Here is a 27,840-nt window from a genome sequence, read left to right as displayed (position 1 = left end):
TTATAAAACATTAATATTATTGAGTAAATTAAAACAAAAATATTTAAACCATAGCATAATTATACATTAATTATGTATATTTAGAACACCATCTATTAAATGTTTTGAGTGATTATTCATAAGTAATTATTAATCTATTAATAATGTTCCAGTTTAAGTGATTGCTTCTAAGTAAATAAAAGTAAAATGTGAATCTAAATTATTTAGACATAGGGTTAAATTATGCTATATATTTACATATGACCATTTTAAATTATTTTGTTTACTAATTCAATATGAATTTTTTCCTCCAAAATTTTTATTTTACTGCCACAAGCTGTTTTATTTCTGAAATCTAATCAGATTTTCTTCATATTATCTTTAAAATCTGAATAATTTCTCCCATCATAGTATAAATAAATGTCAACTAAAATGCTTACTAGTTTTAAGTGTTCTAATGAAGTAGGTCCTTGCTCTCCCAGACTTTTCTATCATAGCACACAACAGCTCAGTAATTTTTTCATACTGCCCTTATACCAAAAGAGATACCTAAAACAATTAACATTTATTATATAGTTAGGTCCCAACAATTTAACTAGTATTTATGTCCTAACATCTTAGTAACCATTGGAAAAATAATACATAAAATGAAATAAAATGATGTATCTATTTCATAGTTATATACTAAAATTATTTATCAGTGGGATATGTATGCCTGAAGGGACTGCAGAACTATTCAGATGGTGGAATTGGTTTGGACACTGACACTTGCATTTCCTCTTCCACACTGATCACACTAATTTTCTTGCAGTACATTTTTTTTAATCACCACAGTCATCAAAAACCAGCTTCACAAGGGTATGACATCACTGAAAAGAAATACTTGTCTCTAATCTTAAACCATAACTACATGGAGCTGATATGCCCACTGTACACAGATATTATTGTATCCTTGTGTGCCTTTATGAGTTCATTGCCACACCCCAGAACATTTAAAATTTGTCCGTAAGTATATTCTCTGCACTGATTCTAGTTATGTTTGCATGATCATATTTCAAATGAGTTATAACTATCAAAATGAAATCAAAACAAAATACATTGTCAATCATTACTTGGGGTTTTTTTCACCCTATTTTTGACATTTTATCTCTAGTTATCCCTCAGCCTTGCTCATTGAGATTCATGGATATCTAGTTTTAGGAAACTTCCCATCTTTAATTGAGATAAAGTTTCAGGAACTTGTGTATTCCTTCTTTGTCTCGACTCCTTTGCTTTCCTTAAAAGTTAAACATAAAAGAATTAAGTAAACATAATTGTTCAATAACTAGCAGTTTATCCTTTGCAGCTAGAGCATAGTTTCAGTGTTAAATGGCCATTCATGTAAATGAGCTTTACTAATAAAGGATATATGGCTTAGAAAATTTAAACCCTTCTCTATAACTTTACCAATGATTACACATAATTTTTAATATTTCACAAAACAAGACCTGGAAGATAGCTGTCTTCTTTGATTGCTCTCATTTCTAGCATAAAATAATAAAAAAGTAGCAGAAACACACCTAAATATGATGAATTTTCCTTTTCCAGTTAATTATTATTATAAGGCCAATATGATGTGTATATAGGGATACAGGGCCTTTGCTGTCTCGTAGTAAGCTTGCCTCCATTTCAGTAAATGTCTCCCTACAGTGATGCCACATTGCCTGAAATTCTGTTGTAGATCTAGAGTCAGGGACATCATTCCTTTTTTTGTACAAATTTGTACATTCTACTGAAATGTAACAGATCAGTAATCAGTCATTTAATCAGCAGAGTGAATCACTTTATCAGATCACATTCTGAATGGTTTTTAAGGCTTTACTGACATAAGAAAATTATTAAGGAAATGTGAAGTTAGATCAAATGTTATGGACTTTTAATTAAAGGGGTATGAAATGCTAAAAAGTGTTTACCTGGGTGTCCCATTCTAGAAGAGAGTAGGACTGGACTGAGAACCCAGCAAAGGAATATAAGGTGGACTTTTATAACTTTTGGCCTCCTAGGCAATCAAGTAAAAACAATATCTTTTTCATTTTCTTATAGACATTTAAAATCCATTAATACTTAAATTGAATACTTTCAACCAAAAGTGTTCCATTTCTTAAGTAATTGAATGTACATTACTTCAGGTATAAAATTATAGTTTCAAAACAGGCTTCACACAATGAAAAAGAGATTTATGTATCTATAAAATTAAACATGTATTGAGAAGTGTAAGTAGACACCATAATCTGAAGCAACCAGATGGACAAAATGTGCTTTCCAGGCAGTGTGCTCTGACCAAACAGAACTTAACTCAAAGGGAAATTTAAGTGGTAAATCCTGTAAAGGGTTTATCCATTAATCTAATATATGTCTTAACATTGCAGCCTACTGATGCAGCAAAGGTTGTCTCTCATCCAATTACGGGGGAAATTCAGGTATGAATGCTTTTAAAAGATCATTATTATACCATCTTTTGTGGCTCTTTTTCCCACTGGTCTATTGAGATTGTAAGCACTATTAGAACCTTAACTTTTCCTGTTTTATGACATAGATAGGTATAAGTATTTTAATACGATATATGTTTTATTAAATCTAATTATACCTCTGGAATTCTGTACTTTGAAATCTACCTAATACCTTAACAGTACCAATGTATTAAGTCTCATTTACTTTATAGTTGCTGAATGTGTTTCAAACATGACAGATTCTCCTGGAAATTTGAAGGTTTCTCATTGAGAGTACTCTTGCCTGGAAAATTCCATGGACGGAGGAGCCTGATAGGCTGCAGTCCATGGGGTCAAGTCGGACACGACTGAGCGACTTCACTTTCACTTTTCACTTTCATGCGTTGGAGAAGGAAATGGCAACCCACTCCAGTGTTCTTGCCTGGAGAATCCCAGGGACAGGGGAGCCTGGTGGGCTGCCGTCTACGGGGTCACACAGAGTTGGACACGACTGAAGCAACCTAGCAGCAACAGCAGCATTGAGAGTTTCATGACTCTAATGCTGTCCTCTTTTCTTCCTCTGGTCAACAATTGCTAAATAATTGCTGAACAGTTACTCTAGAGCAGTGTTTTTCATACTGGAGATCATAACCAATCTGTAATTTATCAAATTAATTGAGAGGATTTTGACCAGGAAGATAGAAGAAAATAGTTTAAATCATTATGTTTTTTTTTTAGTTCTGTGTGCATGTTTCTGTGTTTATATATTGCATCATAAATGGGCAGATTCAGAAAAGTTAGAAAAATGATACTTTAGATGATACTAAAAAGTAATTTAGGGTAGGTAAGAAATGTCATGTGAAAAGAATTAACAAAATAGAAAATAATAGCTATTTGAAGATAGTACATTTTCGATAAGAGAAAAGAACAGTGAGTCTTAGTTGCATCCACAGTACATTTTCACAAAGGGTAACAGAGATTTGAAGTAATTTGAGGATAAGCATAGAAAAAGGAGAAGTGTTTTCCTGGAAGAAGAAATGGTACAAGGAACAATTCTGCTGCCAGAGGGTAATGAAAGGAACATATCTGCTCTGCTGCAGGAAAATGTTCCTGTAGAGATAAGTTAAGACTAAATTAAAAGAACCTTGAACAGAACCCGAAGGATGTTAGCCACAACATAATAGAGGGATCAGGAAATATTTTAGAGTGAGGGACAGGCTAAATGAAACAAATATGTCGTAGAAATTCATAGAGCCACACCCTCTAGGAAGTATTATAAAGAGGAGGACACAAAGACAAAGAAATCAATTGTCATCCGGGCATACCCGGATTGAAGCAGAGAGGAGAGTGAGAGTGGAAATGAAGAAAAAGCACAGAACATGGGCACCCTAATAAGAAGGACCCAGCAGGATGGAACTGAAATCACCAATGTGCTCTCAATCTTGCTGTCTCACTGCTATTTCTCACTTCTAGAAAGCCAAAGGTGATCTCTTTTAATTTCACATGCAGCAAAGAAAATGCTAGATACTCTGATTCATAATATCTCTTTCTTTGTCTCATTTTTTTAATTTTTTGCTCAAGGGCCAACATGTGCTGTGTTTCTTTTTGGCTTGTTATAATTTGTTTTTTACTGAAAGGTTTATTTTCTAAAACCATTTTATTTTGAATTGGGGTATAGCTGATTAACAAACAATATTGTGATAGTTTCAGGTGAACAGCACAGGCACTCAGCCATATATATATATGTATACATACATGCATATATATCTACTCTCTGCTAAGCCCCCTCCCATCCAGGCTGCCACATGACATTGAGCAGAGTTCCATATGCTGCACAGGATGTCCTTGTTGGTTATCCATTTTAAATATAGCGATGTGTACACATCCACCACAAATTCCCTAACTATTCCTTCTCCTTCACCCTTCCCCCCTGTCCCCCACCAACAACTGTAAGTTCATTGTCTGTCTGTGAGTCTATTTCTGTTTCGTAAGTAAATTCATTTGTTTTGTTCTTATTTTCTTTTCACTTCAGTGGTAATATTTAATTTTACAGTAGAACTTTGCTCTAATATTTTCAACCCCCAGGATATTTGCTTTGCTTTCCTTTCCTTTTTCTTTTTTTTTTTGGGGGGGGGCAGCAAGGGGAGATACTTCCTTATGACAGTGATTTCATTTTTTAATATTTTATCTTCTGTCTTTTTAGCAAAGCCTTATTCCAGATGAAACCTTGTGTAAACACCCAAACAGTGAATTGCCAGAATGGAATTTGTCTGGTTAAGGGGTACTGGGGGCATCTCATTTTCTCTCACATGTAACATCTGAGCAACTCTAAGTGTTCTCTAAGGCACCAGATTTACAGAGTACGCTTTGGAAAGCACTCTCTTAGAGTATCCTGCAAATTTCTATTTCAATAAGAAATGATTTTGCTGCCTCACCAGTTAAAAATGGACTTTTAGGCCAGCAGAGAAAGGAAAAAAAGGGGGAAATTTTCTCCGTAAAGATTTGGAAGCTGTTCTAAACCTCAGTGAAATTAATTGCAGAATAATTCCTGTATTTTAGTACTCCATTAAAACACAGTTACTGCAGTCCTAGACTTCTTATTTCTCCTCTTCCTTCATGGCTCTGTGTTTCATGTTTCATATTGTTTTCATGGTGGTCAGTGAGACTCTGGAGCTTTCTGTACTGAGAAAAGTGAACAAAGATTGCTTTTCTGCCACAAAACGTAATCAGATCAAAATTATGCTGAAATCAGTAGATCGTTTTAATATTAAATTTTAAATGAAGGCTGACTCATCTAAGTTATTCCATTTTCAACATAAATATAGCATATCTGTTTTGCATGATTATGGAAAGTACATTCATTTTTTATTTATGGTTTTTCCTTTTCAAAGTATAGATTTCTTCCTTTCTGTTAGGGCTCCGTTGGTGGCTCAGGCAGTAAAGAATCGACCTGCAATGCAGGAGGCCTGGGTTCGAGTTCTGGGTCGGCTAGATCCCTTGGAGAAGGGAATGGCTACCCTCTCCAGTATTCTTGCCTGGGAAATCCCATGGACAGAGGAGCCTGGTCGACTACAGTCCATAGGGTCTGCACAATCCGTGGGGTCACAAAGAGTCGGACACAACTGAGCAACTAACACTTTGACTTTCCTTTCTGTTATTTGATAAATTGAAACAGCATCAAACAGAATTGTCCTATTCTAAATGATGCCAAAGGAATTTTTCATTTTTGAAGGAGAAAAATTGGTTAATTCAATTATTTTGAATAATGCTGGCTTCTTAAAATTTAGTTTGAATGGTAAGTCTTTTACTATTCAATGACAACTTTTCAACAGCCGTTAGACATCTATGAGACAGTGCCTCTTCTTCTCTCTTCAGTTTCTGAGATTAAAGAACAGTTGTATTTTATTATCTTAACCTCACTCTGTTAAGAAAGCAGGCACAAAAAGAAAAGCTACAGGTTTATCAGCTAGTGTACTATAGAAAGAGATCAAATTGCACATTCTTAAATATCCTGACAATTCAGTACTAAGGTATTTGTGTTTAAACAATGATTCTACCCACTGTTAACTATTTGATGAAATGCAAAAGAGATTTTCTATTAAATTTATCAATTAGTTAATTTATTTTCAAAATTCTGGGAACTGTATTTATGAACATTAACATTTCTGATTTTGCTAACAGTGGAAATTTTGTTTAAAAATGTAACTAGCATTCCCTGTGTTATTTTCCTTCTAAATGAATTTTAGACAGGCCAGAACTTTCACAGTGGAATGAACAGCACATTTACTAGTAATTAATGTGTGCCTGGGAGCTCCCAATTAAATTAGACATTAACTGGTCTGTTCAGTTTCAAATAAAATGAAAGTGACAGTTAATGCTTCTTATGAGAATTTTTTTTAAATACTGGCAAAATATTGAACGATAATGTATTATATGCTTTTTTAAAAACAAAATAATGTTCATGGAATATTTGCTGTTCCTTTAAGCTTCAAATCAACTATGATCTTGGAAATCTCATAATACATATTCTCCAAGCAAGAAACCTAGTCCCTCGAGACAACAATGGTTATTCAGACCCCTTTGTTAAAGTGTACCTTCTTCCAGGGCGAGGGTAAGTAAAGAAGTGATGTCTTCGAAGTATCATAAATATTGCCATATGATTTTTTTTTTAAATAGTGATAATGTCTTCTAATCTCTAAAGAGCTTTATATCTTTTTCTTAGTTTTATCTATAATACATGTCATACTTATTTATTTCCAGTTAGTAAGCAAGGTGGAATTAAAAATTTATAATTAAGCCTTAATGGGTTTTTGGAGATTCATGATCATAACAAAAGCTGCTTGGATAAGAACGTATTAGTATGTTAGTTCTAGAAACTTCTTCTGCTATGACCAGTCAGGTAGACTATGAAATCATTTCAGGAATTGTCTGTGGCAGATTTAAAGAATTAGTTTACCTTTCAAAATGTATTTGTGAAACCAGTGTTCAAGGACTCACCAGTTACTGTTTTATCTTATAGGACATGTGTATTATTCAATAATTAAATGCTCATTAAATAACTTGATGGATCATTATTTACATGCATATTTTCAAATCACTGTTCTAAAATTATAAAATAAAAAAATAAGAATAATATTTGAAATGTCAACTTTCATAGATAAATGAAAAAGATCTCTTTAAATCTCTTGTGTAATATATAAACTGTTTATATAAAGCAAGTACTCTTTAGAGATGTTTAATTTTCACATAATAAATGCAAATGGCTGTAATCTTATATATAAATCATAATTCAGGGATGGCTTCAAACCAGTAATTTGGACCCAACAGATCATTACCTTTTATGAAGAATTTATACTAGCCAAATCAGTATAATGGAACCATAAGTAATCAACAATTCGAGGTATAGTTAAAAAAATTAGGGGACGGTTATTGAAGACTCTGGTTTCATTTTTGCTGTGTTTTCATTTAATTTGAAGAGCAACATTTTAATGTAACTTTTTACTGGGAAATTTTCAGTCATTGGAAGTATAAGTAGAAAGAATAATATAATGATCCATCATGCACCCATTACTCAGCTTCAACAATTACCACTCTCTAGCCAATCATGTTTCATTTTCACCCTTGTACACTCCCTCCATGCAGATTATTTTAAAATAGATCTCAACTATTGTAACTTTTTTATGCAAATAGTATATATTTCTAAAAAAAAAAAAAACTTCAAAAGTAATTATAATACCACACATAGCCATAATAATTTTTAATTTTTTAATCTCTTATTTCCCCCAATTGCCTCCTAATATTTTCTTAGCCAGTTTGATGACCTAGTTGATATATATAAAATATTCTGCCCATCAACAACAGAATATGTATGTGTGTGTGTATATATATATATATATGTATATATATACTTTTCAAGTGCACATGGAACATTAACCATCATAAACTATGTTGTGGGCCATAAAACAAAGCTCAAAAAATTTATAAACACTAAAATCATACAAAGTATGTTCTATAACTATATTTGGTCTGTTTGAACAGGATCTAAATTAGAGTTATACACTGCATTTGAGTGCTACTTACCAGTTGTCACAACTGTCAAATCATCAATTCTTAGAGATTCACTTTCCTTGTTGATATTGAAAGAGCCATGGTAGAGACAGCCATAATTTTCAGTTGCTCAGGAAAATCAAATTAGATAATACTCAGAAAATAATTTGAAAATTGCCAAGTGATATATCTAATTCAGTATACAGCCCTTAATTTCATCCTACCCAACAATTTTATTTAGAAACTTAGAGTTGCTGGTATTGTTACTCTAGTTTTAATTCATAGACATTTCAAACTAGCCCTATAGAACAAGAAAGGGGACTTTCTATGTTAGTTTTTATCTTTATGTAGTAGTATAACTGCAATGTTTCTACTCTTTTGAAATATAGTTGATTTTCAATGTTGCATTCGTTTCTGTATACAGCAAACTGATTTAATTCAAGATACTGAGTATAGTTTCTGTGCATTACAGTAGAATTTGCTGTTTATCTGTTTTGTATGTAGTAGTCTGTAACTGCTAATCTCAAACTCCTAATTTATCCCTCCTCCTCGAGTACTTTATTTTTTAGCATGAATATAACAAACTGATAACTGCATTCTGCCTTTTATTTGGGTCATTTGACCGTTAGTGTTATTTAATGACAGTATAAGAGGAAATCACTGCCAAGGCTATATCTCTAATCAGCATTTGCTAATGAGTGAAAATAGACACTCTCTTTTAATTTTCTATCTTCTTTAATACCCTAGAGTGTCACTGTTTATACTATAAAAGAGTGGTTATCTTTTATTTGTTACAGGATATGTTTTAATCCTATTGCAATCCCATTGCAAACTTGAATAACTGGAAAGGTCAGACAGATGGCATGAATATGGCAGTCCATTCCAGAGTGGGTAACAGAAAGATGGGTGGGAACTATAATGAAATGAAGAGTGAGGTTCCCACCGAAAGCTATCCCCATGCAATTTATCAAACAAAATATGCCTTCTAGATGGGATTTGACCAAAAAGCACGCTAGTATGCCATTCCTATTCAATTCCTAGCCCTTTCTTTAAATTACTCCTAATTACTATAATGACCAAGACCTTGGAATGTATTATACTTGGGAAGCATTATTTTCACCTTGGTTCAACGATTATTTTCTACCTCATGTTGTTTGTGTATTATGGTGCAGCTCCTTTAGTTTTTATTCTCACATTTTCTTCCTTACTTCTGTTCCTAACTTTTTTCTTCCTGTCTTTCCTACTTTTCTGCTGTATCCTTCATTCTCGATCTTGGAATCAATGCAGTCAAGTCATGGTTGTCCAGAATGCAAGGTAGAGTTGGTTCTCTTTCAGTGTCACACTTTGCTGAAATGTCTAGAGTACTTTTTTTTTTTTTTTTTTTTTTGCCTTTCATGTACATTTACCTGCAGTTATAATTTTTATTTTTCTGTATGTTGCTATCAATTGAATTAGGCTAATAGCAGACTGTTCTGATCACATCATTACTAAATATGTTTAGCAGATATGTGCAGAAGAGGATAGAAAAGTAGAAAATAGTAAAAACATAGAAAAGTATGATAAAGAAATATCATTCTGAAATTAGATATAACTAAAGTTTTTGTTTATAATTTGCTAAAATTCATTTAGCTTCTCATGCAGTAATCAGGGCTTAGGTCCTTCTGAGTCTTCTATGACAAATTAAAAAAATATATACTCATTTTTCAGAAGAAATTAATTGGCCTTCTGGATGACCAGTACTACGTATATATCCCATCTTAAACATGAGAGTTGTCTCATTTTTTATCCTCACTTAGACCCACTCCAGTGTTCTTGCCTGGAGAATCCCAGGGGCAGGAGAGCCTGGTGGGGTGACGTCTGTGGGGTCACACAGAGTCGGACACGACTGAAGCGACTTAGCAGCAGCAGCAGCAGATCTGATGATGAAACACTTCCATGCTTTTAGACCTTATGTACCACAAAATTATTGCTGTGCAATTTAGGATGCCATAATCTTCCTGTTCCAGCATGAGAACAACCTCCTTTGTCTATTTTCTGCTAGAGGGTGTTAAATCAGTATATTGTTAGTTAAGGGGTTTTCTTAATATATAGCCAAAAGCACTTTTTGCACACCTCATTGCATATAAATTGAATGTGTTATTTAGTTGGGGAGGTGAATCTTGTACCATCTGTAGCAACACAGTGATGGGAATTTTAATCCCACCCAGAATTTTAATGGTACAGGATTTTTGTCTTTGATAATAAAATTCAACATCTTTAATAAACTTGACAAACTGTTGGGCAAAACAGGCAGTTTCTAATTTGTAAGAGCTTAAATATTTAAATATTTCAAAGAACAGTATTAGCCACTACAACCTTTCTGGTGCCCAGAAGCTATTTCCTTGCAGCCACATAATTATGGCTACCAGAAAATTTGAAACTGAGAAAGGTCACTTGTTATGACTGGCTTTCTCTTCTCAGGCATCATCCAGACCTCTCAGACTGATAGGCAAAATGAGTTTTGTTTCAGAGGGATCATGTCATTCACAACAGACATTATCAGTCCCTTTATTCAGAAGCTTTCTCTCTTTTATCAGGAGAAACTAGAGGGAAATTGTCAGAATGACAGTGCTTGTCTATATTTAATTTAGAAGAGAACATGTTTTTTGTAAATGTAAATAATAGTCAAAATGATCTGAGATGTGCTGGATTACAGTATAGAAGATCTAGAAGTCCCTTAGTCATATCTTTCATATTGAAGTTATTTTCATCATGTCTTCTAGAACTGTCAGTGTGAAAAGGAATTATACTGATAAAGTATTGACATTGTAAGTTAGACTGAAGAGGCCAATGAGTAAAGTCCTTAAGAGCTTGAGTTTGAATTTCAGCCCTACCACTTCGAAGTTGTGAGGTTTCTCTAAAACTATGTCCTCTTCTACCTAGGAATCTTAATAGCCCCCTCCCAGGATTTTTGTCAAACACATGAAGAATGTACCAAAAATGATAAGCATAATGTCAGGCACATAATAAGCTCTCAATAAATGGCAGTTGCTATTATTTATAGAGATGTATAATAAATTTCATGTTGCCAGTGGTCACTTAACCCTGCAACAGAAAAGAGATATAGAATGCTTTGGCTACTGAATTATACAAAATTATTTAACAACACTAGAAAATCAGGCAACTTTTCTTCAGTAATAAGTATAATACATCCTTAATGATTAAAAAAAATTTAATGTCCTGTTAACTAAAAGAATTTCACTGGTCTGGTTTTCTTGTCTCCTTTCATTTCCTCTTCTCATCCTTTGAATAAGATATTCATAAGCTCTGATAGCCCAGATATCAGCCAAGATGAGGTGAAAGACAGACAATAGCCTAGAGTCCATTAACTCAATACTTGTGCCTAGATAGTTAAGAAATGAAAATGAGCATATCTGAAGGATTTCGTTCTGCTTTCTTGCATTACACTGCTAGACAAAGTGCAGATTTTTTTTTTCCCACTGATGAGATTTTGCTATAATTGAAGCTTATTTTCACTATTCTGGTACCTGGAAGCCCAGTTCCTGGCTGGACTTTCTCTAAACACCCTTGTTAGCATCTCAAACTATTTCCTCTGGAACGAATGTGAAACAGGTATACATGTTGTATATATTTACAATTTGAAGGCCAAAACTTCTTTTATTTCAGTAGATTTTAAAGAAAAAAAGAAGTACAAACATGTTTTAAGGGTCCATTCAATAAACATTTATTTAGCAGAAACTACTCCAAACTCTTTGCTGGGGTTGGAATTGAGAACACAGCCATAGTCTCAGACCTCAGGGAGCACAATCAAGTGACAAGTCATATATACGTTCTTTCACACAGAGAAACAGAGCTTGTAAAATGGGATATGCTCTGTGCTTCTTTCTAAATTAAAGGCAATATCCTCAGAGGAGTAAGTTTGAAGAAAACTTGGCTGGTAAAGAATCCGCCTGCAACGCATGAGACCCTAGTTTAATTCCTGGGTCAGAAAGATCTGCTGAAGAAGGGATAGGCTATCTACTCCAGTATTCTTAGGCTTCCCTGTGGCTCAGCTGGTAAAGAATCTGCCTGCAATGCGGGAGACCTGGGTTCAATCCCTGAGTTGAGAAGATCCCCTGGAGAAGGGAAGGGGTACCCACTCCACTATTCTGGCCTGGAGAATTTCATCGACTGTATAGTCCATGGGGTAAAGAGTAGGACACGACTGAGTGACTTTCACTTCACTATATGTGTGTGTGTGTGTATGTGTTTATGTATGTATATGTATATATTTATGTGTATATATATATGACTCATTATATATTTTTCAGTAAAGAAATATGTATATATTTTTCCAATCAAGAGAAAGCAAATGAAGACCTTCAATATTTTATATAATTCTATGAGGGTTAAATATAAATAAGCCATTATATTCCATTCTTCTTTCTCAATTTTTTTTAATTAAAGAGAAACTCAGAGAACTGTTTTATTCTGCTGGTTTAGAAGAAAATAATTAAATTTTAAGTATATTTCCTGTCAGCCTTAAAATCATACCTACTTATGAAAAAGTGACCATAACAATAAAAATCAAAGAAAAAAGAAATTAGTCAAAACTTCAAGGAAACAAAGGTTTAGCTTTTTTGATAAGCACCATGTCCCATCTTCACTAATTGGCTTTTTATTTTCACTTATTAAAAAAAGTCTCTGATTATTAGATATGATTTACTTATCCTAAAATAATATTATTTCAGCCTTCCCATTAGAGACCGTAGTGTGTTTATTAGAAAAGGTAGGAAAGAAAAATGAGCTCCACTTTTTTCTCCACCTGGATTTCTGCTCACATTCAAGAATTCTGCTTACCTGGCCACCTTCAACTTGTAAATCCACAGATTTTGATATGGTGCTGAGAACTGTGGAGTTTCCAATTGTGTAAAGTCAGAACATAGTCCATTGGCATTTTGCCCAAATAGTCAGTACATGGTAGCTCTAAGACGAGGGTCAATGAAGGCAAAGCTTTGTGTGGCCCTTGTGGCCTTCTCTGCACGTCAGCAAATTCAAGTTTGAAAAGATTGCAAAGGATTTCATTTGCATTTACACCAGTCAACCTGGGCTGGTAGAGGCAAGATCAGGAGTAAGGTGTGTTTACCTTCATTAACCCTAAAGGCAAAGGATACAAACTGGAGAGTCGAACTTATATTGTCTAGTAAATTAAACATCTAAATTTTTCCCAACTAATTGGGGTTATATCTGATTGTATCTGGACAAAAGTTAATATTTATACTAATTATCCTTAGTTCCACAATACTGTCTTACAACATACCATTCATTATTTCCCTAAGCAACTCTAAAACTGTCCTGATTTTCAGTATGTGTCTATATATACATGCTGTAAATAATTTATGTTGTATATGTATAAATATATATTTAATTTGAGGTATATAATTTTAGATTTTAAAATAAGACAAACTAGACACTTCAGCTAATGAAAAATTAAGAAAATTGATAGATTAGTCACATTTTATGATGGGCTTAATTAACTGAGTTCGTATAGCCCATGTTCAAGAGCAAGAAATCAGTTTCCTTGTTATTGAAACCTTGTCCTATGAATTAATAACTGCAGCCTTACCTGCTTGCCTTAATTCCTCTGAGCTTCAGTTCTTATCAGCTATAAAATAAGATAATAAATAATACCTGACTCACAGAGTTGCTTTGAGGATTAAATAATTTAACACATGAAAAGCACTTAGACTCTGCCTGTGAAAAAGCCTTTCATTAATGTTAGCTGTTATTATTTTAATGTGCTGACTTTACAAAGTGTTTCTCATGATATAATGGTGTGTTAATACAATTAAAAGTTTTGCAGTTGTACATTTTTATAGAGCGTAGTTCCTGACACAAAGTTGGCATTCAGTAATTTTGCTAGATATTGGTGAAAGAATTACTAAAATATACATGTGAAATGTTATTACAATTGTTAATATTTATAAATAAAGGAAAAATGGTGACTAATATATCTTTTGAAGACATTTCAATAGTTTTGGCTTTAAATATATGTTGGCATATCTAGAATTTTAGTAAAAATACATGAGTTTGCATTTGACATTAGTTTCCATCTTCAATCTTATTTTAAAATTATATGCTTTCAGTTGTTCAGGATTTGAAAAAAATAACATTTTTACCACTGTTCACTGTATTATGAATCTTATCCCTAATATGTTTTTTCCCATGATCTCACATTATGATAATTAAGTCCAAAACAGAAACTTTAAAACTCATACTATAATGTGCTTTTTTTTAATTCTACTAGAGAACTAGCCATGAATTCTAAAGTAGCAACCAAAGTTGACTATTAACTGAAAAGTGATCATACTCATTCTTATTATATCACCTTTAATTTAAAAAGCAAAATCATAAAATATAAAAGGATGTAATTTGCTAAAATAATTTTTGATTTTTGTTATAAAATATTTTAAACTTACTGAATATTATAGAAAATACTGTCACAAGTACTTATGTTCTTGATATCCAGTTTTATCAAATCTTGATATTTTGCTATATTGGCTTCAGGTTTTTTTTTAATAAAAAGTATATTATAGCTACCCCTGAAGCCCTCTGAAACCATTCCCCTGTTTTTCTGAGATAACCACTAAATACAGTGTAACATCCATAAATCCCATGCTGTCTTACGACATTAACATGTTTGTCATACATATATACATATAGATGTAAATAATTTATAGTATTATTTCATGTGATTTCAATTTATATCTTGATAACCTACTCTAGGTTTTCTTCTAAAAATTATTTGCTAAAGATTTTTTTTTAATATTTATATATGTTGATATATAAGGTGTTTTCATTCAATTTAACTGCTTCTTAAATTTCATTGAATGAATATATTATAATGCCTGTATTTCCTATCTTATTCACATACTATTAGAAACAATATTGCAATGAATGTTCTTGAACAATTCTTTAGGTACATGTGGGAGAATTCTCTAGAGTAAAATTGGAATAAGTCAAAGTGGAACTTTCTGAATACTTGGGTATATAAACTTCACTAGACAGATTTATCTAAAACATATACATAAAAATTGGAAGGAATGATGCTAAAGCTGAAACTCCAGTGCTTTGGCCACCTCATACGAAGAGTTGACCCATTGGAAAAGACTCATGCTGGGAGGGATTGGGGGCAGGAGAAGAAGGGGTCGACAGAGGATGAGATGGCTGGATGGCATCACTGACTCAATGGATGTGAGTCTGAGTGAACTCCGGGAGTTGGTGATGGACAGGGAGGCCTGGCGTGCTGCAATTCATGGGGTCGCAAAGAGTCGGACACGACTGAGCGACTGAACTGAACTGAACTGATACATAAAAATATATACTTTCTGTCCACAGTCTATGAAAGTTCGTGTGTCTTTGAATCATTGCCTATTCATTTCCCCAGAATTCTTTGCACTTTATGCTGAATGACAAAATTGTCACATCGTGTTCTTATTTTTGAATATTCAAATAGGTTGGTTAAAAATGAGAACAGTACTGCTTCATTTCTTAAATTGAATTCAGTTCACAGTGGCTGAAATGTAAAGTCTTTGGAGACATAAACTAGTTGGTTCTCAATCTTGACAACACATTAGATTTACTCATGTCATTTTAAAAATTCTGATGCTCAAGCCTCACTCCAGGACTATTAAATAAGACTCTCATAAAGGGTAAAGGGAAGGGACATGTGGATGCATATTGTTTGCACCACCCCCCACAGTTGGAACACAGATCCCAGAGTGATTCTAACAGGCAATCAGTGTTGGAGATTATTGCCCTTGTATATGTGATAAGAAAGAGAATAAAGCCAGAGGAAGAAAAAAGATATTTAGCTATAGTTCAGTTCAGTCGCTCAGTCATGTCTGACTCTTTGCGACCTCATGAACCGCAGCACACCAGGCCTCCCTGTCCATCACCAACTCCCGGAGTTCACCCAGACTCATGTCCATCGAGTCAGTGATGCCATCTAGCCATCTCATCCTCTGTCGTCCCCTTCTTCTCCTGCCCTCAATCCCTCCCAGCATCAGAGTCTTTTCCAATGAGTCAACTCTCCACATGAGGTGGCCAAAGTACTGGAGTTTCAGCTTTAGCATCATTCCTTCCAAAGAAATCCCAGGGCTGATCTCCTTCAGAATGGACTGGTTGGATCTCCTTGCAGTCCAAGGGACTCTCAAGAGTCTTCTCCAACACCACAGTTCAGAAGCATCAATTCTTTGGTGCTCAGCCTTCTTCACAGTCCAACTCTCACATCCATACATGACCACAGGAAAAAACATAGCCTTGACTAGATGAACCTTTGTTGGCAAAGTAATGTCTCTGCTTTTGAACATGCTGTCTAGATTGGTCATAACTTTTCTTCCAACGAGTAAGCGTCTTTTAATTTCATGGCTGCAGTCACCATCTGAAGTGATTTTGGAGCCCAGAAAAATAAAGTCAGCCACTGTTTCCACTGTTTCCCCATCTATTTGCCATGAAGTAATGGGACCAGATGCCATGATCTTAGTTTTCTGAATGTTGAGCTTTGGCTGTAAGACATATCTCTAAAAGTGAGTGGTGAAATGGAGTTGACTCTCAATATTTTTATCTAGAATGAATAAACTAGTGTTGGGGGAACAATAGTAGAGATTCCAGAATTTAGCAAGGCTTGAGGCCATTAATATAACAAGAGTTACTCTGTTGTCCATTGCTGGGAATAGAACTGCAGATCCAGGATGAAGATCCACTACTTTCAGGGAACGGCAATTTATGAATTCCAGGCACAGGAAAGGACCCCAGACAAATATTATGTTGGTGCAAAAGTAATTGCAGTTTTTGCATTGTTGAAATTTGCCATCTGATATTGGAATACATTCTGAATAAATATGGTTGTTCTCACACGCTAGTAAAGTAATGCTCAAAATTCTTCAAGCCAGGCTTCAGCAATATGTGAACTGTGAACTTCCTGATGTTCAAGCTGGTTTTAGAAAAGGCAGAGGAACCAGAGATCAAATTGCCAACATCCACTGGATCATGGAAAAAGCAAGAGAGTTCCAGAAAAACATCTATTTCTGCTTTATTGACTATGCCAAAGCCTTTGACTGTGTGGATCACAATAAACTGTGGAACATTCTGAAAGAGATGGGAATACCAGACCATCTGATCTGCCTCTGGAGAAATTTGTATGCAGGTCAGGAAGCAACAGTTAGAACTGGATATGGAACAACAGACTAGTTCCAAATAGGAAAAGGAGTACGTCAAGGCTGTATATTGTCACCCTGTTTATTTAACTTATATGCAGAGTACATCATGAGAAAAGCTGGACTGGAAGAAACACAAGCTGGACTCAAGATTGCTGGGAGAAATATCAATCACCTCAGATATGCAGATGACACCACCCTTATGGCAGAAAGTGAAGAGGAACTACAAAGCCTCTTGATGAAAGTGAAAGTGGAGAGTGAAAAAGTTGGCTTAAAGCTCAGCATTCAGAAAACAAAGATCATGGCATCCAGTCCCATCACTTCATGGGAAATAGATGGGGAAACAGTGGAAACAGTGTCAGACTTTATTTTTCTGGGCTCCAAAATCACTGCAGATGGTGACTGCAGCCATGAAGTTAAAAGACGCTTACTTCTTGGAAGGAAAGTTATGACCAACCTAGATAGCATATTCAAAAGCAGAGACAGTACTTTGTCAACAAAGGTTTGTCTAGTCAAGGCTATGGTTTTTCCTGTGGTCATGTATGGATGTGAGAGTTGGACTGTGAAGAAGGCTGAGCACCAAAGAATTGATGCTTTTGAACTGTGGTGTTGGAGAAGACTCTTGAGAGTCCCTTGGACCGCAAGGAGATCCAACCAGTCCATTCTGAAGGAGATCAGCCCTGGGATTTCTTTGGAAGGAATGATGCTAAAGCTGAAACTCCAGTACTTTGGCCACTTCATGCGAAGAGTTGACTCATTGGAAAAGACTCTGATGCTGGGAGGGATTGAGGGCAGGAGGAGAAGGGGATGACAGAGGATGAGATGGCTGGATGGCATCACTGACTCGATGGACGTGAGTGTGAGTGAACTCCAGGAGTTGGTGATGGACATGGAGGCCTGGCGTGCTGCAATTCATGGGGTCGCAAAGAGTTGGACACGACTGAGAGACTGATCTGATGTGATCTGATCTGATACATCATTTAATGCACACTTCCCACTTAATGTTTTTTGCTAATGACTTATTACTTGCTGTCTATATTCATTTTATAGACATTGAAATGATGTTAGACAAAAAGCAAATTCAAGCAATTTTCTTATTTGAGTTCAAAATGGGTCATAAAGTAGCAAAGACAACTCACGAAATCAACAATACATTTGGCCCAGGAACTGCTAGTGAACATATTGTACAGTGGTGGTTCAAGAAGTTGTGCAAGGAGACGAGAGCCTTGAAGATGAACATAGTGGCCAGCCATCAGAAGTTGACATCGACCAACTGAGAGCATCATCAAAGCTGATCTTCTTACTGCTACACAGAATGTTGCCAAAGAACTCAGGGTCAACCATTCTATGGTCATTCAGTATTTGAAGCAAATTGGAAAGATGAAAAAGCTTAAAAAGTGGGTTCCTCATGAGCTGGCCAGAAATCAAAAAATCACCATTTTGAAGTGTCATCTTCTCTTGTACTCATTTCAGGAGCACATATATTATAAATAGAAATGTCTTCTTCTCTTATTCCACACAACAAACCATTTCTTAATTGGATTGTGATGTGCAACAAAAAGTGGATTGTACATGACAATCGTCAATGACCAGCTTAGTGACTGGACCAAGAAGAAGCTCTAAACACTTCCCAAAGCCAAATTTGCACTAAACAAAGGTCATGGTCACTGTTCGGTGGTCTGCTGCTGATCGACTGCCCCTTTCTGAACCCCAATGAAACCATTACATCTGAGAAGTATGCTTAGTAAATCGATGAGATGCACCAAAAGCTGCAATGCCTGCAGCCGACATTGGTCAACAGAAAGGGCCCAATTCTCTGCCACAATGCCCAACAGCATGTTGCACAACCAACATTTCAAAAATTGAACAAATTGAGCTACAAAGTTTTGCCTCATATTCCATATTCATCTGACCTCTCACCAACTGACTACCACTTCTCAAGCATCTTGACAAGTTTTTGCAGGGGAAATGCTTCTACAATCAGCAGGAGGAGAAAATGTTTTCCAAGAGTTCATCAAATTCCAAAGCATGGATTTTTATGCTACAGGAATAAACAAACTTCTCGGTGGCAAAAGTGTGTTGATTGTAATGGTTCCTATTTTGATTAATAAAGATGTATTTGAGCCTACTGATAATTATTTAGAATTCATAGTCCAAAGCCATAATTACATTTGTACCAACATAATAGGTTTGTTTTCCAGGCAAAAAATTAGGGAAAAGCCAGTGAATGTTAGAGAAAGGTTTGGTCTGTGTGAGTGCCATTGGCTCATAGCAAATAGCAGTGATTCCAACTTCATTGATTGATGCTCAGTATAGATGTTTTGTCAAACTTAATTAAAATAAGTTTTAAAAATACTCATGTTTAAACATGTAAAATATAAGCTTCTAACTGTTGATCAGAGGGCATGGAAGAGTCAAGGACAAACTCAAATGCCCCAAGTTATAATGAATAAAGAAAAGTTTTGATTTGGTTTATCATTTATAACAAGGTATTGACAGAAACCAAGAATTTATATTTAATTAGGATTGTTTCATAACTATATTACTGTTTTACTAAAAGTGTCAGAATATACTATAAATATAACAAATGTTCATGAGATCTCAGCTATAGCAACTGCCATTTTTCATCCTTTCCTCAGTCAATACAGTTATTATAGTTTTTTATGGAAAAAAATTGAAAAACCATTTGGCTTTGCTGACATGATCAGTTGCAAAACTATTGGAAAGTTAAATACAAAATTATTATTTATGGGATAAGAATATATTGACATTACTGTATACTTCATGTAATTATCTCAAACATTCAGGAGAGATTAAGATTTCTAAAATTATATCACAGTTAGAACACCAAAAAGCTTTTCTTTAAAAAAAATTTACCTTAGGGAAAATAAAACTAAAGTATTCCAAGATATTTTTAAATTGTTATTGTGCATTCAACTTAAGATATGGTTTAAGACATCAGTATGATGAGATGATTATATAGTGATTCACAACAAAGTACCTTTAAAAGTCTGCATGCCCTTCAGGTTGACTATGAAGTCATCAGTCAAGGTGAATAATCAAGATAACTTTTTCTTTTCTTCCAATTCAGTGCTGAGTACAAGAGAAGGACTAAATACGTTCAGAAAAGTCTTAATCCTGAGTGGAATCAAACAGTGATTTATAAAAGTATCTCCATGGAACAGGTATGCAGCTATTATTTTCTATATGACAGATTTAGGCTAATATAAAAACAGTGATGATAAAATTATTGAAAGAATGTGATTTATATCAATTTTTCTATATAAACAACAACAACAACAAAAATAGGTAAAGTACATATAAGAAATGTAGCCATAAAAGGAACTGAGTGCAGTTCAAAGAATGGTGAAAGAAAATGTGCACATTTTGGCAAAACAGCTAAAAAAATAAACACAGTAAATAAGATTGGTAAAACATTTTCCATTGATTATTTCAAAATGAAATATTTAAGTAGAATGGGCTCTATTATATTTTGAGGGAAAATATTTCCAGCTAGGCACATCATGACATTTATAAACAGTATAGAGATACAAAAGAACTGGACACACTGAAATGAATTATCCCATCAGGCAACATTTTGGAGATCGTCTTTTCTCTAAATTGAGGCTTAGTAAGGATCTGGCATTGTGGAACTGAATTGTACAAAAGAAAGCATGAAGAAAACTAATGTAAAGGGTTATCACCAGAAACAGAATGACTCTAGGCAAAACTACATCAATATGTTTGTGAAAATCTTCATAACTATGCATGATTTACAGAAAATAACTGATGGTTTATAAGGATGAATTAAGAGAGAAGAGAATACAAATAAAATAGAAGACATCCATGGAAACAATTTACAAATGAGTTGTCTTTCAAAGTGGGATTTCTAATTTATCATCTGGAAGATTTCTAATTTGACTGTGAAATTGAAGCTGGATATCAATTATAATCTGTGTTCTTGAGTTGAAAATAAGTCAGATTCACCTGCAAAAATAAGATAATGCTACTAGTGTGTTTTGGCAATTTACTGAGACAAATCCAAATACTTTATCTAAATAACCTAGACATTTTTATGACCTATGAATTTCATGTGTTAAAGAGTATATATAGATTCTGCTTTGTACTTTTAATAATGGGAGGGGGTAGAATAACAGGAAATAAGTAAAAATCACCCTTTTGTTTGCAAAACAGTGAGGTACCTTATGATCAAACACTCGGTTGGACTGCAAAATGATTGACAGTTTACATAATATTTAATGTAAGTATACAGTTTTAGATAAAATTAAAACTATTTTTACATAAATAGAGTACAAGGAATAAAAATAAAAGGCTCTGTTATATGAGTATAATGAAAATTTATGATGAGAATTACATTAATAACACTTTGATTTGAACTGTAGCTCAAGAAGAAAACACTGGAGGTGACAGTCTGGGATTATGATAGATTTTCTTCCAATGACTTTCTTGGTGAGGTGAGCCTATGATTTCTTTTATTTTTCATTTGCTTCATTATAAGCCTTTATTTAAATATTGATGGAAAGGAAATTTCTTAAATGTGTAAAATAACTATTTCTGGATAAAATTCTTTGGTGAATATAATTTATTTTCAAACTGACTCTTTGAATAGATGAATATTTGGAGAAATAATTTTCACTTTACCACTTATTGTACTTTATAATTAGTTTTCAAAGTGAAATATTAATTGTTTGATAGAAAGTTATATAATCATGTTGTGAATCCAAATGACTATGTTAAAGATATGGGATAAATTTATTATAAAATGAGCTGAATTTTTTCAAATGCATTTTGAGGTTATTTAATTGCTGTTCCTCATTGCATGTATGAATGACTTGATGACATTTTATATTCTTATTTAAGTGTCTCACAGAAAAATCTCAAAATATTTTAAGAAGCAAAGCTAGAAATAGAAGAAAACAATAAAAACAAATTTTTTGTAAATCACAAGGAATGTAACCTAATTATGAAATCTGGCAGGATGGTCAGATCTTGTTACTTTTTTTCATCTATAATTTTTTAAAAATAAAAATACATATTTTTGTTTAGTGATCTTTGCGTAAAGCAGAAGTTATGAATTATTGTTAAAAAAATAAATCCTCTCCAAAAATGTATAATACCTAGAAAATATGATATCCTTTTGATAGAAACAGTAGAAAACAGTTGCACAGTCTTAAGTGACACGAGGTCATGTTTGGTTCCTCCATCTGTACCTCTTTCCCATTTGAACTTCACCTGCAGGCTCCATGTGAAATAGCCACTTGGGCTAATCTTGGTTTTAGATAGGACTACTCTAGAATGTACTGTTATATCTGATTTATGATCCTATTTCAAAAAGCTGATTTACTGAAGTCCTGATAATTTATTGTTCACATAAACCTAAGGCATATATCCATTGTTCTGGTTTTCGTTTCTTTTATATTGATCAAATTTAAGATGCCAACTACTGCAAAATGCACCATTGTTTATGTACCACTAAGAAAAAGAAAACATTGCCAATTAAACCATGATGCAGTGCTTTCTTTTCATAAATTGTTGGTCATATCCCTGTTCCAAATGTGAACTGATATATTTTAAAATAGATGGAGTAAGTTAATAATTGAAAACTAACCATTCTTTTTCATTTTGTCCCTCTGGTAACTAAAATTAAACAATCTCCAGAAAACTGCTAGCCAAGTTTAGGACTAGAACATGTCCATTCAACAAAAGAAAACTTTATTTCATAAAGAAACTGACTTGTAATCTCTCTTTTTGCATCATCACCGAACAATTTAATTAATAGTCAGAGATGTAATACGGTTCAATTTAACCAAACATTTGTAAAGCATTTAATATGCACAAGACATTGTTCCCAATGTCATGGATGAAGAAAAATGAGGAAAATTGAAAAATGAAAAAAATTTCATCTCATCATCCTAAAAGATATACTATATCCTTGACTTATGTCCTTGAATAAATTTCAGTATGCAGGAAAAATTAACGAATTATAGATTAATCCATAAATTTAATTCACTTACTGCATTTTTTTTTCAGGTACTGATTGATTTATCTAGCACATCTCACCTTGATAACACGCCTAGGTGGTATCCGCTCAAAGAACAGACTGAAAGCATTGATCATGGCAAGTCCCATTCCAGCCAGAGCAGCCAGCAGTCCCCAAAGCCATCTGTCATCAAAAGCAGAAGCCATGGTATCTTCCCTGACCCATCCAAGGGTAGGAAACATTTCAAATAGCAAAACTTTTGTCTATTTGTTCACTCAGTATCTTTCTGAATATAAGTGTCTGTATATTTAATATTTTTTGAAAGGTTGGGTTCTATCAGGAAATATTTAATATAATATCATGCAAAGAATGATGGGTATGGAATCTGGAGAAATGGACTTTAGTCTCAGATCAGCCCATAATTAAGTTGATGCCTTTGTGATCTTCACCACTCTGGTTCTCTGTTTTTGAATCTGTAAAATGGAGAAGGTTGCATTATATAAGATATTGGGTCTTTTCCAGCTCTCAAGATCCAGGATAATATGATTTTATAAAATGTATTGGGATATCTCATAAAGAAAACATAAAAATCCTCAGCAGTATGTTGACTAGATGTAATCATCATTATCATTTTTGCATATTTCTTCTAATTGCTTATATCCCTATTTTTCATACATACATTCTTATTCATTATAAATGTAATATAAGGACACATACAACTTTGCATTTTGCTTTTTTAATTATATCAAAAATGTTTTCCTTAGGTCATCAAAACAATTGGTATGCTGAAAATTACTTAAATCTTTCCTAAATGGTGGATTCAAATGAATTCTATGATTTTTTTAACTATTATTTTTTAAATTGCAGCATCATACACTGGGTTTGGCAGTATGCACAGTTTTCTCATTTGAATGAACTTTTCCATTGGGAAGTTCAGTAACCAGTTATCCTACAACACAGCATTAATCTTCATCATAAACTGATTTACTGCTTGTATGAGATAACCATGGAGTATCTTTCCAGGATATGCTGAGCTATTCATAAATATTAAATAAAAATTTTTATATTGGATCTGAGTATTCCTTCCTTTTTTGCCCCTTCTCAGGAAGTACAGCATAATTTAAAAGTGTTTTTTTGCAATTTGGGTCAGAAATACAAATGTTCTACAAGATGGAAAACTGAGATTATGTCCAAAGGCCACTGAGTTAATATGATAAACCACTGATTACAATATATGCTATAGATTACTTATGAATTTTATTTATCATTTCTGGATTCCATGTAGCCAGATTAACTCTGCCCTGATTGACATTCTGAAAGATGATCAATATAAAGACCTCTCTCTCTGTATAGCTGCCATAGCAAATGTGTGATCTTATATGTACATTCTTTAAAATCACCTGAGATGATGATAATACCATCTCCACTTCCAAGTGTCCCAGTGATTCACAACCCTTCCTCCAGGAATTAACTATCTTTTTTACTTAAAACTCCTCCTGCGGCAGTGTTAGCCTATTGCTTCTTCCCTGGTCTCCGCTAGAATTAGCAGAGTTCCTTGGTAAAATTATAAGTCAGTATATTCATTTACATGTACTACTTCGAATGCATTCCTCTTCTCAAACCTCTCTTCCCAAGATTATCGTCCTCTTGTCTTTCTTCCCAAAAACTGTCTCCCAAATGTTGAGTCACATTGCTGTATGGTGAGCAGTTGCACAGATGAGCCAAAAAACAAACAGAATTAACATCAATCTTAGACAGTTTCAAATTGTGTGAGCCAAGCTTAACAAGAGGAACGCTGGAGCAACTTTAACTCGTGTTTTACCTTTTTGTAACCAGACATGCAGGTTCCCACCATTGAGAAATCCCATAGTAGTCCTGGTAGCTCGAAATCCTCATCCGAAGGCCATCTCCGCTCTCATGGACCATCTCGCAGTCAAAGCAAAACCAGCGTCACTCAGACCCACCTGGAAGATGCAGGGGCTGCTATAGCCGCTGCCGAAGCCGCTGTGCAACAACTCCGCCTTCAACCAAGTAAAAGACGCAAATAAATTCCTCAGCATGGCAGCTTGGTGTTCATCTGTTGCCTTTCTTTCCTGCTGTCTTCCCCCATTTGCTTTGTTTTTGGCTTTCCCTTCTCCCTCTGTTCTCTGTCCCTTTGTCTGTGTAGGACAGAATCAATACATAAATATGCTCTTTCTTATTTAGTTTTTTGTTTTTTTGTTGTTGTTGTTTACGTAGACCAAAAATAAAACTGGCTGTTTCTCCTTTGTCTCTGCCATCCGTCCAACCTGGCTCATTGTATTTGGGAGCTGTGTCTTTGATGTTTGCAGGCAAAGCCATGTCATGTGTCCTTTTTGTGTGCCTGTAAATAGCCTTTAGAATACAGAAATTATAAGCACAAGTGACTGCCAACTTTCCAGGCATTACATCAAAAAAAAAAAGCACATACACACAACTGTTTGGAGCAGACTAGCAATGAGATTCTCGCCTCTGAAAAACACTAAACAATTTTAGACAGAGAGTAATGTGACCAATAGTCAACTTCTAGAACCTAGGAGAAATGGAAAAGACATATCAATCTTAAAAAGTTTAATAAATTGTGCATGTGAAATGATGAAGATTTCTGTGTGAGAAACTTTCTAGACTTTTGAAAAAAAATCTATGAAGAAAATCATGTTTCTTATATTCTCAAAAGTACATAGTATTAATATATGTACAAGCATATGTGATGAGACTATGTCATCGCCTCATTAAGGAGCACAGTTGGGCCCATTCAGTTGGATCACACTTTGTTTATGATTCCAGAAAATTTATAGGGTTATTCTTTTTTTAACCATTGGAAATCCTTTGAAGTCAAGATATCAACTAAAGCATAACAAATCACCCATCTTAACGGCTGTAATTTCAGTTGATAACAATGATACAAGAACTTAGTAAGTACAGAGACTTTGAAAATGCCGGGGCACAGTTACTTCCAAAAGGCATCAGCCAAACAATGGAGATAAATGAATGTTCTCCCCATCTCCCAAAATCATCATTTCCAAAGAAACAGCCAGTTTTAACCCCCTTTAGTGCTGTGCATGTGATGTCATTTCTGCATTTGAAAACACAACTTAATTTCAGTAGAGCAAAACATCACTTATGTTTGCATGAATGACATTCAAGCTGGTTCCATCTGAGGATACATACTCTGAGTTTCCATTTCACCCACACTGCCACAGCAGCACATAAAAGCGGTCAGTCTAATCATGCCAGGAAGCAGCACAGACACAGCATAGCAGGAGTCTTCCCCATTCAAAGAACTCAGTCTGATAATCTGCCTCCACCAGCCAATGGCAACCAAGACCAAAGCCAGCTAGCCCTCAGGAAGGTGATGTCTGATGGACCAGTCAAGCCAGAAGGAGGTGAGCAGAAAGGCGCTATTCAAAGTACACAGCGAGAACATCCCCCAAATTTAAGGCCTTCATCTTTTAATTTTTAGAAATTGTCTGATGAAGTATGTTTATCCACTTTTTAATGTGCTTTTGTGGGCATGGCATTTCAGGACTTCATCATCACCGTGTAAGTCCCAAGATCAGTTTCATAATATATTGATTATAGTGATTTGTATTTTTCTATGCACTGAGCATCTTTTGACTTTTGTTGGGAAATAGATTAACAGTATTCATATTGCAGAATGGAATGCATGCTACTAACCTAATCTGTTCAAGCATGACTATCAATATGTTGCGTTGTGATAAAAATTTAAACCACTCACAATTTGAATTAGCATACCAGTTGGAATGTAGATAAGCTTTTGTTGAATATTATTTTAAGTGTAACTTTTTTAAAAATTCAGTGAATTTTGGAAATTCCTAGAGGAAAGTAAAGGAAAAATGTTAATGCATTCATTCACCTTTACGTGGTAACAGTTCTCTCTTGATCCTACAAACACATTTTCCATTCATGTTTCCGTAGTTGTCAAGTGTATCAGTTGTGTTGGGCATGTGAATATACAAGTGCCTGTGTAATAAATAAAGTATATTTATTTCATTCATAACCTGCTGGGTTCTGAGCGATTGTTATATGATACAGTTTAAAATGAGTGTGTCAGTTTTTGCTTTCTCATTTGATTCCTTGCAATAGAGAATTCAGAGTTTCTGCTTCGTTGCTAGTGAGAGCTATAACGATAGCATATTGGGTTGCAGGACAAAGTTTCATGTTGGAAACATTATAAGATAGACGGGGAATTGTTACCAAATAAACATACCAGAGCTTACATAAACATGTAAATAAATGATGGGGTTCGGCTATTCTAGTCAATGCTTCCGCTCTTTCTTTCTCCCACGTCTGATTAACTTCACAATCTGCTCAGCTTTCTGGATAGAGGAAGACCTGGACTTGATTCCATGGCTCTGTTAGGAAGGAAAGCAAGTTAATATCCGTTCCTAACTTGACCTCAGCATTTGTAAGATTTTCCCCAAGAAAGAATGCCACTCACTGACAGTTACAGGGAACCAGGGTGATTATTAAATGATCTTCATTGTAATCAAAAACATATATCAAAGAAAGGTTTAAAAAAAAATAAGTTATCTGTCCTTAAGTCCCTTCCAGCCTTAAAACACTTGATTTTATTATTCTGTACTTCCCACAAAACTAAAATTAGGCC

At 34.4% G+C, this 27,840-nt stretch overlaps 1 protein-coding gene across 1 annotated transcript in view; it reads left to right on the top strand.

Annotated features, from left to right (window-relative positions):
• Positions 1 to 27,166, top strand: part of PCLO (piccolo presynaptic cytomatrix protein) — a 141,860-nt gene extending 114,694 nt beyond the window's left edge. Inside the window, exons 11-16 of the mRNA XM_070368855.1 lie at positions 2,388 to 2,438; positions 6,434 to 6,558; positions 20,283 to 20,376; positions 21,595 to 21,666; positions 23,243 to 23,423; positions 25,029 to 27,166. Coding sequence (XP_070224956.1) covers positions 2,388 to 2,438; positions 6,434 to 6,558; positions 20,283 to 20,376; positions 21,595 to 21,666; positions 23,243 to 23,423; positions 25,029 to 25,240 — 735 coding nt within the window. The 3' untranslated portion in view covers positions 25,241 to 27,166. The remainder of the gene's footprint in view (positions 1 to 2,387; positions 2,439 to 6,433; positions 6,559 to 20,282; positions 20,377 to 21,594; positions 21,667 to 23,242; positions 23,424 to 25,028) is intronic.
• Positions 27,167 to 27,840: the final 674 nt, after the last annotated feature.

The sequence above is a fragment of the Bos mutus genome, chromosome 4, assembly GCF_027580195.1.
Source record: "Bos mutus isolate GX-2022 chromosome 4, NWIPB_WYAK_1.1, whole genome shotgun sequence".
NCBI lineage: Eukaryota > Metazoa > Chordata > Mammalia > Artiodactyla > Bovidae > Bos > Bos mutus.
The sequence above is the reverse complement of the archived record's forward strand: the minus strand, read 5'-3'. Positions and strand labels throughout refer to the sequence as shown.